The sequence below is a fragment of the Rattus norvegicus genome, chromosome 7, assembly GCF_021556685.1.
Source record: "Rattus norvegicus strain SHRSP/BbbUtx chromosome 7, alternate assembly SHRSP_T2T, whole genome shotgun sequence".
In the NCBI taxonomy this organism is placed as follows: Eukaryota; Metazoa; Chordata; class Mammalia; order Rodentia; family Muridae; genus Rattus; species Rattus norvegicus.
Window position 1 is genome coordinate 32,517,055 of NC_141540.1, and position 13,572 is coordinate 32,530,626.

Consider the following 13,572-nt stretch of genomic DNA (forward strand, 5'->3'; position numbering starts at 1 on the left):
TAAGCATGGAGACAGTTATCCTGTCTTTGAACTGACATGTAGAAATTGTGCATAAGTGTATAGGGTGCTGTGGGATATTTTGACAAATGTATACATTGTAGAAAAACTTGGGTAAATAAGATGATGAGTACCAGGTTCAAGTACATATCTTCTGACTATAAATCTTTGGATGTTTGTATTATGAGGGATGAATACGGGATTCTCTGTACGTGTCATGCACATGTCTGCTCCTAAGCTGTATCCCAGCCCCAACTCTTCTCTTTTCCCATTAAAAAACCTATTCATTATCTTTATTTTATATACACTTTATTTATATAAACATGCTTCCATATAAACACTCTTACAAGACTGTTTTGCCTGCATGGGTGTCTATGTATCTATCATGTGTATACATGATGCCAAGGAAGCCAGAAGACAGTGTTGAATTCCCTGAAACCGGAGTTATAGACACACAGGAAGGAACTGGGTTCTTTTCAGGAATAACAAGTGCTCTTAACCACTGAGCCATCTTTCTAGACCTTCCTCCTCTATAATTGCTGGCTGAGGCCTGAGGCATACAATCCCTAGAACTGGAGTTACACAGGAGGGTGTAACCCGACCAATGATGTGGGCACTGGGTACCAAAATCCATTCCTCTGCAAGAGTGCTCTCTTAACTGCTGGAGTATCTCTTCAGCACTCTCAGCTGGCCTGTCATTCATACAGAGGCGGGGCAAGGCTGGCCTGTCATTCATACAGAGGAGGGGCAAGGCTGGCCTATCATTCATGCAGAGGAGGGGCAAGGCTGGCCTGTCATTCATACAGAGGTGGGGTATGGCTAGGGAGGGACCGCCTGGAGGAAAACTCTGAGGCAGGGAGACAGCTCTGTCAGTAAAGGGCCCTCTGCAAACACGAGAACCTGGATTCTTTTCATTAGCGTTCACAGGAAAAATTCGTGCAGACACATGGTTCTCCAGTCAGTCCTGGATAGAGAAGTGGGGACAGGTGGATTCCAGAGCTGGGTGGTCATCCAGCCTAGCAGAATCAGTGACCTCCATGCTTAATGAGAGACTCTGCCTCAAAAAATAAGTCGAGAGAAAATGAAGAGGACATCGATGACATCCATGCTCATTCATGCACACACACACACACACACACACACACACACACACACACGGGGTGGGGGGTTGGGAGAGACACACAAAGAAACATTTTTACCTAAGGAGCTTCCTTCTAATGGTATTTATTTTTAAAACTAATACCCCTGTATGTTATATCACAAATGATTTTCATAAATACATTATAGCTCATCTAGTCGCAGATTTTACCAACAAACCACCCTGATCAGTGGGGTCTGTTTGTTTACCCACAAACCGTATTCTGAGGAAAATGGTTTAGAGCAGTGGTTCTCAACCTTCCTAATCCTGTGACCCTTTAATGTTGTGACCCCCCCACACACACACACCATAAAATCATTTCATTGCTACTCTATAACTGTAATTTTGCTACAGTCATGAATCATAGTGTAGATATCTGCTATGTGAGCCCACAGGTTGAGAACCACTGGTTTAGAGGATGGCGTCTGGAGGAAAAGCTTCAAGTGCTGACCTAGCGTTTCATATGTCAAAAGTGGAATTAATCTCCACGTACATTTTAAATTTGCACTGATGCCCTGTAATGCTTTAAGTAGTTTACCATTATAATAATGAAGGTTCCAGAAGCTGTGCTCTGTCTAATAAAAGGTCTAGTGTGCCTGGCTAACAGGAGAAATAGTAAATAAGGTCATCAAAGCCCAGGCTGGAGAGGCAGCTTGACACTTACGAGCACTGGTTATTCTTCTCCCACAGGTCCTAAGTTCGAATCCCGGCACCTATGTGGCAGCTCACAACTGTCTGTAGCTCAGGTCCGAGGGAGCTGATGCCCTTTTCTGACCTCCATAGGCATTATGTACATGTGTACAGACACACATGCAGGCAGAAATAAAGAAAACGTTCAGATGAAAACAGCAAAGCAAACAGCCAGGCATGGGGTGGGGTTGCAGACAATACGTGGCTGACTTCACAGGCAACAGTCAAGATAAAAGTTGTTGGAGCAAAACACTCCACGGAACATTTGGGTTGAACCAAGAAAGAAGGAATTGTTTTTCTAATATGTCAAAGCACTTTGGACTTGGCGAGGTTGGTGTTTCTGGCGGGAGCGGGCACATGGAAGAAACAGCATATCAGCTAAGTGTGACCCTTGGTGACGTCATACACCCTCCCTTCCATCTACTGCATCTTCTGAACAACCCGCCAGCAAGGGAAATTTTCCTCACTTAATTTCGTGGTTTGTTTCCCCAAAGAATTGCTATGTTTGTACTCAATAAACTGACATCCATGCAGTTTTACTATTGTAAGTTGGCACACGTGTATTTCACAGTGCCGATGACATCCATGCACCTTTGCTATTGTAAGTTGGCACACGTGTATTTCACAGTGCCGATGACATCCATGCACCTTTGCTATTGTAAGTTGGCACACGTGTATTTCACAGTGCCGATGACATTTTACAGCTGTGAGTTTGGTTCCGTGTGACGTCAGAGATAGAACACGGTCCTTCCCCAGGAATTTGAAGTCCAATTGGAAGACAGTTGTACTCATGTCTAACTTCACGCACCATGACGATAGCAGGATCATCCTGGATAGCCGGGAATCCTTCAGCCTCGTATCTGTAAGCAGCCCTCCTACCTTGGCAGAGGAGGATCGTGAAGCTAGAAGGCCTGTGGCAGGGAATCCACCAGAGGGGGGGGGGGCGAGCTTCTAGAAAGAAGAGCTGATCAGCTCTCAAGAATTAAGGCAGAGAGCTAGTGAATGTGCTGGACTGTCAGTGTAGCATAGAGCCTTACTGGGTCACTGGGACGGGCGAGGGCAGGAGCGGTAGAGTGGACTGAAGGTTTCAGAAGAGTACAGATGTCTCCGAAAGCTATAGAGGATTTCAGGTTGAGTTCAGGGAAGGTTTTCCAAAGTCCTTAGAACATGTTTGTGCACTCGTAGGCAAATCCACTGAGAGGAAAGGAGGAAAAACCATGAGATGCATGAGGCCATGTTGACAAGGCCTAGAGCAAATTACACAGAGGTAGAAGTGCTCAGGAATGGAGGAGAAGACGAGACCTGTGCACAGATATTTGTGAATATCCATGGGGAGCTTCTGTAGCAAGGCCTTCAGTGGAAACCTCATAATAAAGTCATGTTGGTCTCTTCTGCTGTTGGTGTTCTGAGCTCCAAGGAGAGCCCTTCCCAGACTTTAGGGGGTACATAGGCTGTGTGATGCTCGAAGTTAGTCTTAACTACCAGAAGACCCCCAAGTGAGACACGAGAACGGAGTTCAATGCAAACACAAGAGGTTTATTTTCCGGCATGTTGGACCCGACCTTCAATCAGCCCCTTATGTTGAGTGACTGGAAGGCGATCCCAAATGGCTGTAACAAGCAGTTTTTATACTTTTTAGGGGTACAGGTTACATCAGCAAGGTTACAATGTAAACTTATTGGCTAAGCATATTGACCTTTGAATCTATTGGCTAGCAAGCATATGATATGCATTCGAACTCTGTGACCAGAGGGTCAGGTGACTATCAGTACATTCTTTGGATTTTCAAGAATGTCCCTGCTCTTCCTGAGAACTGTGGGTGGAGAATGGAACTTGGCCTAGCCTTGACCCGAGGCGGGAAGCTGGTACTTGGCCTAATCTTGATCTGAGGTGGTGGGTGTAAACCTGGGAAAGCCCCTAGGGTCCCCATAACCTACCTACTTTCTACCATGCCAAGCTTTTTAATAGCTCTTACACTTTAGTAAGAACTAGGGTCCTTCAGCTGTCTTCCTGAGAGCTGCTGCTAACCCATGCACAGCAGGGCAGCCCATAGTCAGGGCACAGCTTCCTGGCCCCTCTCTCCTAGTATCTACCTAGTCTCTGCTTGAAAAAGCCAACACCACATGGGGCTGGAGAGATGGCTCATCAGTTAAGAACACTGTCTGCTCCTCCAGAGGACCTGGGTTCAATCCCCAGCACCTGTACGACAGCTCACACCTGTCTGTAACTCCGGTTCCCAGACTTCCAACACCCTCATACAGACCTACCTGTAGGCAAAACATCAATGCACAGTTTTTTAAATAAAAAGGAAGAAGAAATATCCAACCATAAGGTTGCCCCTCAAGCAACCTGCTCTAAACATTCTTCCAGCTCGCCGGTGTTGTCTTTCTCATCCTTCTAGACCCCATTCAAACATCACTTCCGTCTAAACAGTTTGTATTCCCAGACCCCAGTCCAAGGCCAGTGAGAACCTAAGTCTTCTCAGATGTGTGAGCCACAGTTGTAGCTGATTTACTGAGCCAAGCAGGGAGTTGGGTGTGAAACAGGCATGGAGGGGTGCTTTGGACCACTCCGTCTGCCCTTTAGCAGTTGTTTATAACTTGAAGTAGATGTTTGTATTGAACTGTTAGTTCTTGATGCACAGAAAGTTGGTATTTTTCTTTTTCTTGTAGGTGGTTCTGGAATGGAGCCGTGATCAATACCATGTTTTATTTGATTCCTACAGAGACAACATTGCTGGGAAATCCTTTCAGAATCGGTAAGAGAAGAGTCATTTTGTAGAGGACCTGTTATTTAAGTTTAAGTAATAAGTCATGTATTAAATATGGTGGTTAGTTAAAGAGATCTTTCCAGGTTGTTTATGGCAACACAAAACACACCTCTCACCTTTGAGGCAAATATAGGTAGCCAGGAGCATGGATTCTAACTGTGCCAAGTTATATGCTCCTATTTGGAAATGGTTCATGAAGTTTTTATAGTTATGTAGCAAGAGCGCCATAAATGTATTTTTTCAAAAACATCAGGTAAGTAAGTGGGTGTCTTAGTTAGGATTTTATTACTGTGAAGAGACACCATGACCATGCCAACTCTTAGAAAGGACAACATTTCATTGAGGCTGGCTTACAGGATCAGAGGCTCAGTCCGTTATCCTGGCAGAAGCCCTGGCACTGTGCAGGCAGACACGGTGCTGGAGACGGAGCCCAGAGTTCTGCATCTTGATCCACAGGCAGCAGGCTCAGTGACATAAACGATCTTTCTATAACATGTTTGTATGTTGTTTGCTTTTAAAAAACTATATACATTAGTGAATGGTATAAAAAAACAAGTGGTAAAATTGTTCACGCCCTAATTTACCACTGCATTGCTTAAAGGGAACAGAATAGGGAGATTCTGTGTATAAATGCTGGTGATGAAGCAGAGCAGTTATTAGCCTGATCTTACGTTGGACCCTTGAGTACACACAATGCCTTTTAGTTCTCTAGATCAGTGCTTCTCAACCTGTGCATCATGACCCCTTCAGGGGTTGACTAACATATCCTACATATCAGATATTTATAATATGGTTCATAATAGTAGGAAAATTACAGTTATGAAATAATGAAATAACTTTATGGTTGGGAGTCACAACCACATGAGGAGCTCCATTAAAGGGTTGCAGCATTGAAGCACTGTTCTAGATGATGTTCACCTTAACTGCATGGTGATTATTTAATTAAGGAAATGTCCTTGGGCAATTCAGTAACAAGTTCAACTAGCCATCTTTTTCATGGTAACTCTTAGTTCTTTATAGAGCAGACAATAGCATGATTACTCGGACTTAGTTCTATTTATTCGTCAATGAACACAGTGATCTTCTCATCCCAAGGAAAGCAAACAATAGTACTTATTAGTAATGACAGCATTTGCATCTTCAGGTTTATAGAACTTGCTTCCAATATGGAGACATTAGCAGTCTTTGTCATTAGGTTCGGTCCCATCTCTGCAATCACATTTGTCAATATTACTAAAGATGATAAATAAAATGTATCGACATTTGGCATATCTGCCAGAGACCGTTGGTTTCCAGTGGGTGATGTTACGGAATCTTGCATTAATAATTGAGTTGTTCAATGTGCAAGAAAGGCCAATAGGTTTTAATGTAAGAATTCTGGAGTTTTCAGGTTCCACACAGCAGCTAACCCTTACGTTGCTATGGCTGACTTGAGTTTAGTGTCACAGTATAAACTGTTGTCTGGAAAGGCTATTAAAAGATGCCCCTCCCCATGTCCTTCCTTGTGAGCGGGAGTTTTCTCCAAAAATCCTTCCCTTTTGGTTGGCTCACCAAACCATCCTGTGTAAACAGATTGAAACTGGGAGCTATACGATGCTAGCTAGCTTGATTCTGTTAAATGGAACAGAAAACTTCAGAAATCACTGGAATGCATCTCTCTAAATTTTGATGGGATTTCCTAGAAAATATGGTGTCTGGGTTTCACAGATGGATCTGTTGGTAAAGTGCTTGTAAGTTCTGGTCCCCAGAACCCAGGTCAAAGTAGCCAGGTAATCCCGGGGCTGGGAAGGCGGGGGTGAGCACATGCTTCCTGGCAACCAGTCTAACCTATTCCATAAGCTCTAGGCCAGTGAGACTCCTTGTCACCTGAGGAATTAGATGACCCTGGAGAGTGTCCTCCAGCCTGTGTGCGCACATACCTACCTCCTCCTCCACACATACAGAAGACCATGATAGTTTCATTGTTTTGGTCCCAAGGCTCAAACCCTTATGCTGGCAGAGCAGCCATTTTATTCCCCTTTGCCCCTCAAGAAAATCGTAAGCCATAAACATCAACATGTTAGGAAGCTCATAGCTTTAAGCTGTCTTTTCCCACTGCAAATAAGGAAGCCATGAGTAACTATAAGCAAAGCTCCTGTAGGCCCCGATGGCTCTCAGTGTTGAGGCCAGCAGACCCACGTAAGGCTGAGAAACATTCCCTAACTACAGTGGTGGTTAAACTTTACATGCTAGCAGAGTGTGAGCAAAGCGTAGTGTTGTTGTTTTTTCCTCCCCACCCCAGAGCTTCTGAGTCTACTGGTCTTAGAGTTTCTCTGAGAATTGAGTTTCTAACCAGTTTCCTGATGGTCCTGAGGCTGCCGGCCTGGTGACCAGTGCTTCAGGAAAGGATTCATCATGATGTGTCACTTCCCTGCCTCTCTGTCTTGCCCTTCCACAAGGTGATTCTCCCACCCCACCTTCACCCCTGCAAAACACTCCAAAGTGATCCTCCTGAACTCGTACATTTATGGAGCACCTACTGTGTACCTTACTGTGGGCTGCACGTTGGTGGCACACAGACCAGTAAGTCTCTGCTGTGAGGAAATCCAAGACTTTTAGGAGAAGAAAGATAAGCTGTTAGGAAATACAGATTTTTGAATTCAGTAAGTTTTTTAAAAATTCATTATTTGTCTTAACTTCAAATTATATGTATATGTGGTTGTATTGGGGGTTGTATGTGTGAGTGCAGTGCCCACAGAGGCTGAAGAAGGGCATTGGATTCGTGGAGCCGGAATTGAAGGGGGTCAGGAACTGAGTGATACAGTCAGTCAGGTCTTCCGGGAGCAGTGCATGCTCCAGGCTTCTGAGCCCAAGGTCAGCGGCTTTCATCAAATACTCTTGTTTTCTTTCTAAGGGATTTTTCGTTTTGTTTGAGACAGGGTCTCATTATTAGCCTGGAACTTGCTGTGTAGCCTGGGCTGGCCTTGAACTCACAGATCCACCTGCTGTACTCCTGAGTGCAGTGATTGAAGATGTGCACCTCCCCCCAGCTCACTAGAGTTTAAAAAAAAAAAATGATCTCAATATGTAGCCCCGCCTGGCCTCGCATTTAGATTCCTGCCTCAGACTCCCAAGGGCTGGGATTGCAGGCTAAAACTTTGTGCTAAGGTTTCTTCCATTTTCAAGTTGCACTTCATACTGTAATGTTTATTGAAAGCTTTTATTCTTTTGCTGTTTTTTTTTTGTTTGGTTGGTTGGTTGGTTTGGTTGTTGGGGTTTTTGGGTTTTTGTTTTGTTTGTTTGTTTTGTTTTGTTTTTGAGACAGGTTTTCTCTGTGTAGCCCTGGCTGTCTTGGAACTTGATCTAGAGATCTGCCTGCCTCTGTCTCTCAGGCTCTGGGATCAAAGGTTCATGCAGCCACCACCTACCCCTGCTCTGAACGAAGAGGAGATCCCAGTCTGTGCGTCCACTCGTTGCTAGCACATGAATCATCCATTGCTCCTGATTTCAGGGCAGACATTCCTGGGGCACCATGTGTAAAGCATGGGTATCAAACCATTTTAAGTTCCTTTGCTGCTGCAGGTTGGGGGTCTGGGAAGTGACTGTTACTTTCAGGTAGTGATTTGAATACAATCACATGTGTGTCACCGTCCTTTTCATTCCGAGTCACAGGCGTCCTTCTCAAGTGGAAACCAAGATCATGGTCTAGTGACTATAACTAAAGACTCAGACTCATCTCTGCCATGCTTGGTAGAAAAACAACTGACTCAGGGCTGTGAGCCAGTCATGTGGGCTCCGTCAGGCTTTTCATTTAGCCTACGAGTTAAACATGTGATAACAGGCTCATTAGAAGAACCAGCATATAAATGACTTATGAACTTGAGTTGTTTTCCTCAGTTGAATATTTACCTATCTCTCTCTTTTTTTATTCTTTTCTTTTCTTTTTCTTTTCTTTTTTTTTCTTTTTTAAAAGATTCATGTATTTATTTCGTGTATATGAGTACACTGTAGCTGTGTTCAGACACACCAGAAGAGGGCATCAGATCTCATTACAGATGGTTGTGAGCCACTATGTGGTTGCTGGGAAGTGAACTCAGGACCTTAACCACTGAGCCATCTCTCCAGCCCTACCTATATCCCTTGATTCTAATAAAAAAACATTATGAATGAGTCACTCCCAGGGGAACTTCAGGATATGCTGCATTCTTTCTTCCTTCCTTTCCAACCTTCCACTGAAAAGTATATTGAATCAAGCAGGGGTTGCTTTTGCTTTTTCGTTTGGTTGTATTTTACGTTTTTAGATTCCACATGCTTGACACACAAACCTAATGACTGGAATGAGAACTGACACCTCAGGGCTGTTCTCTGCCCACCACACATGAGCATTGTCCTCTTTGCCACATAGAAACAAGCACAAACACACACCACAATAAAGACCATCTGGGGGGGACTCGGCTTGGAGTGACCTTGAATAAGGTGTGTGGGTATACTGAGTCACAGATGTTAACGGGAAATGCTGAAGAAATGATAGTTACTGGGGCTAAGGAGAGCACCGCTTGCTCCTCCAGGAGACCGGGGCTTGATTTCCAGCACCCAGAGGGCAGCACACTGTTGTCTGTAACTTTGGTTCCAGGGGAGCCAGTACCCATTTCTGGCCTCTGCAGGCACCAGGCACATAGAGGGTACACAGTCACACCTGCAGGCAAACCCCTCAAAACATTAACAATGACCATAGTAAAATTGTAATGAGATTATAATTATTTGTCTAACCAGTATGTATTAACCCATTCATAGGAGGTGCTATTCTATACCTCAGGCAAGTGGTGACCTAGAGGAATCCATTACTCTTACATAGAAGACCAGCCATGCAGTAAGGGGGGATGGAGCACAGCTACATAGACGTCAGCTGACCTCAACGTGCGGCTGCCCAAATGGGCAGCAGCAGCATTAGCCCAGAACTTCTTCCGGAAGAGCATTCATTCCGAGGCCACCTTAGACGCTCACAATTAGAACCTGACGGAGGCAGCAACCTGTTCATAAGTCCTCTGCGTAGCCTCCGGCTGCTGTGCGAGGTCCACCAAGGAGTGTGCAGGGAACACCTAGAGGGGATGTTTCTGAATACTGTTGCAGTGCTGAGAGAGACAGCCTAGAGGTGCAAGAGAGAAAATAAGTGACTAGGAAGGCAGGTCGCAGATGCACAGTTCCACTTCTGCCCCGGGAGCTGGCTGTCTCATGGAAGAGACAGGTGTCTGTGGTGGTGATGGTGGTGGTGGTGGAGGTGGTGGTGGAGGTGATGGTGGTGGTGGTGGTGGTGGTTGTGAGTGAATTCTCTTCCAAGAGAACGGGGCTGAAGAGGGAGCGTAGATGGAGGAAGGAAGCTGTGGTTAAAGGAGTATTGGCAGAAAGAATGAGCCACATCCTGCCAGTTCCTAGCTGTCCTCGGTGAGGGAGACCAACCGGGGTGTCCCGAGAACAACAGACTGAAGCCTAGACTGCTGGGGTCACACTCGGCTGTGGCACAGATGTGTCCTCGTTTTCCTGACAGGGCATCTAGACCTCTGTTACCTCTCTGGTCTCCATTTCTAGCTAGGTTCATCCTATTGATTGCTTGGTCTCCCTAGTTTCTTGGATCAGTGGGATAAGCGTGTGTCTCAGGGCACATGAAAATACCTTTTCCTGGTATGTTTCCTCCTCTATCTCCCAAACTGACTCACTTCCACACTTTACACTGTTTTCTACAATGCCGTATTCTCATCACTGTGCTTGCCTATGGCTTGGAGCCATAGACCTCATGCATACTGAGAAAACACTCTACCAGTGGGCTACGTTGCTACCCCAAACTATTTCCCAGTAAGGCCATCTCGGAATCTAAAAATAGTCCTTACGTTTGCTGTGTCTTCCCCTGTGATGTTTAACTGGCTTCATATTTATTTAGTTTTTGCTTAGCTAGAATATAAGCACCACATTTCTTTTGGGAGTGGGGGTGAGGGCATAACCTGGCTGACTCAAGATCATCCTTTTTTGGGCCTCATGACTTTTGTAATCACGGGTAGGTGCCGCCAATCACTCACTCACATCTTTCAAGCAAAAGGTGGTGGTCACTTTGACTATTTTCCCATGAAGTAATTAATCCATCCATGATGAGGAATATATATATATATATATATATGTATATATATGTATGTATGTGTGTATATATATATATATATATATATATATATATATATATATAATTTTACAACCAGAATCCTAATCCTGTGCCCAGACTGCAAGAACCAATGGAGCATGTATTTCCTCATTGCTGTGACCAAATACCTTGGCTGCTGATTCACAGTGGGAAAGGCGTGGTAGCTTGAGGCTTTGCAGGTGGGACAGGAGGAGCAGATAGTTGCACAGAAGCAAAGACAGGAAATCCAGCGCCCAGCCAGTTTTCTCCTTTGCCCCTCCTTACTCAATCTGGTACCCAAGCCAGTGGGGATGCCCACATCCAGGGTGCTCCTTCCCTCAGTTAATCCTCCCCTGGAATGCCTTCCTAGGCACTCTCAAGCCTGTGGCTCCCTGTCGCCCTGGGCACCTCCGAATCTTATCAAGCTGATAATCAGAATTAAAGTATCACAAAGGGCAAACTTTGGAAGCTGACCAGAAAACAGACAAACAAAAAACCCCCATTCATTTGGAAAAGAACCACCTTAAATGTCAACAAGCAAACAGATAGGAAGTCTGGATCAGAGTGGTGGGATTGCGTGTTTGGATTGCGTGTTTGGGTTCTTTTTGTTTTGTTTGTTTGTTTTTTGTTGTTTTTGGTTGTTTTTTTTTTCTGTTTGTTGGGTTGTTTTGTTTTGTGAAGTCAGTTGAACTAAAGAAACCTTCTGGTGACACAAAACATGAATAGAAGCACTAAGGCTAGCCTGGGTCTCATTCTAATTTTGCAGATGATTTAAAAACAAGCAGGTTGGGGGGTATGACACCATCCTCAGGCCTCAGGCCGAGAGCTTTTCAGCAGACACTGGTTGCTTCTGTGCCTGGTGCTGTACTCAGCACCTCAGATGCTTTGGGAAGTGAAGCAGGAAGGTCCATCTCCTGCCTTCTTGGTGCTTATGTGCACAGGAAGGACCTATATAGCTAATAGAAGAGGTGGCAGGGTAGTCATTTAACTTATTAGATGTCAAGGGCTCTGGGACAAAGGAAGAGAAGGGTTGGATTTAGAATGTCTACAGGGCATTACTTCGCTTGGGCTATTAGTTAACTGTGTTTTGCTCTTTAAACTTCTGATTATCTTTCTGTATTTTTTATTATCTGTATTTTTTAATATTTGGCTGCATTTGATTGCCAAGGACCAGCCTCCGCATAGAGAGGGTTTCTGAGAGAAGAGATGTCTGGGAGTGGCAAAGAGAATGACTCAAAATCAGGTCATGAACCCAAGCTGACGAACTTCCAGTCTGCTTCTCTCTGTTCTGCTTTCTCTCTAGGAGATCTCTCCATCTATGTCCTGCTTGCTTGTGTGCTTGTGTGTGTGTGTGTGTGTGTGTGTGTGTGTGTGTGTGTGTGTGTGTGTGTGTGTGTCTGTTCTCCAAGCAGTTCTCTTTTTATCCTAAAATTTCTCTGGATAGCTCATCTCCTGCAGAACACAGGTCCAGTCTTTTATTTTTACATATCAATCCAGAATTTACTCCCATTCTTAAGAGACAGCAAGCATATATTTTCTTAGCCTTGCAAAAGAATTCATAGATCTGTCTGCCTTTGTTAAGAGATAAACCAGTTGGGTAGAACCCTGCCCTGAAACGACCATTTCTACCACACCTGTGCCTAACCTTGCTCTGACCTAGGCTGGCCTTGAACTCAGGAATCTGCCTGCCTTTGTATCTTTCTGACAAGCTGGTTCATAGTGGAGCTGCCTTTGTCCCTTTAGATTCATGAACCCCCCCCCTCACAATTCATATTGCATCCTTACATTTTGCATAGTTGAGAAATCATAATTCAAACTTATATACCTAGAGTTCTTTTCTACAGCCTTAAGGGCTGTCCTGAAGGTCCCATCATTTACCATTTTTCAGAGACATTAGCCACACCTTCACCTCCTGGACTTGTGCTATCTCAGATCATCATGGAGTACGGAGGAACGTGAAATATGTGCATTATACAAGCAAGCCTTATGCCTAAGGCAGGCATCAACACTTGCAGAGGTTCACACTGGGGGCCCTGTCCCAGGGGCAGGAATCTTGTCACCCTGTCCCCACCAAGGCCATGACAGGCTTGGCTTTTGAGCCTGCCAAGCCTTTATTTGTGGAGTAGCTGAGTGATAGCTTATCTACTCTAAACTGAGTTCTAAAACTAACGCCCTCTACTCCCAGAAAATCCTTATTCTCACCTGCTTGACATTTTCTTGTAGCATTACATATCATAGCACATACGTTAGCATTTTAACCATTTTTACAGTGTGTGGTTAAAAGCAGCACCAAATGCATTCACAGTGTTGCCTGGCTGTCATCACCACATCCAGTTGAGAACTTTCTCCACTTCAACCAATTTTCCTGCGCCCAGTGATCACTCCATGCTCAACCACAGAGCTCTAAGGCCTCTAAGGAGCTCCCTTTGTCTCTTAGAGTTTCCTCCATTAATCTTTTTTTTTTTTTTTTGGTTCTTTTTTTCGGAGCTGGGGACTGAACCCAGGGCCTTGTGCTTCCTAGGTAAGCGCTCTACCACTGAGCTAAATCCCCAGCCCCCATTAATCTTCATCACCACGATCGTCATCGTCACCATCCTGGTGTGTGCACGATGGTGGGGTGGCATGCCATGGTGCATGCATGGAGGTCAGAGGATAACTCTGTGTTCTCTACCTTTCTAGGGATCAAACTCAGGTCTAAGGTTTGTGGGGCAAGCACTCTGAATTTACCGAGCCATCTAGACGGCCCTGAGAAGAATCTTTAAAAAGGAAAGATATCAACCTTTTTAAGGGTGGTTGTGAGAATCAAATGATTCTACAAAGTTTCTAACATAA

The 13,572-nt window shown here is 44.7% G+C and overlaps 1 protein-coding gene across 5 annotated transcripts in view; it reads left to right on the plus strand.

The window, feature by feature from the left end:
• Positions 1-13,572, plus strand: part of Gnptab (N-acetylglucosamine-1-phosphate transferase subunits alpha and beta) — a 66,845-nt gene that overhangs the window by 17,157 nt on the left and 36,116 nt on the right. For 3 of the 5 annotated variants that reach the window (XR_015624179.1, XM_087557823.1, NM_001427158.1), the window contains exon 2: positions 4,498-4,583. Coding sequence is in view for 2 of the 5 variants with exons in the window: in XM_087557823.1 (XP_087413949.1) it covers positions 4,498-4,583 (86 nt within the window). In the remaining 3 variants the exon portion in view is untranslated. Of the gene's footprint in view, positions 1-4,497; positions 4,584-7,033; positions 7,238-13,572 lie in introns of all 5 variants that reach the window. The other 2 variants (XR_015624180.1, XM_087557824.1) reach the window with 1 other exon arrangement.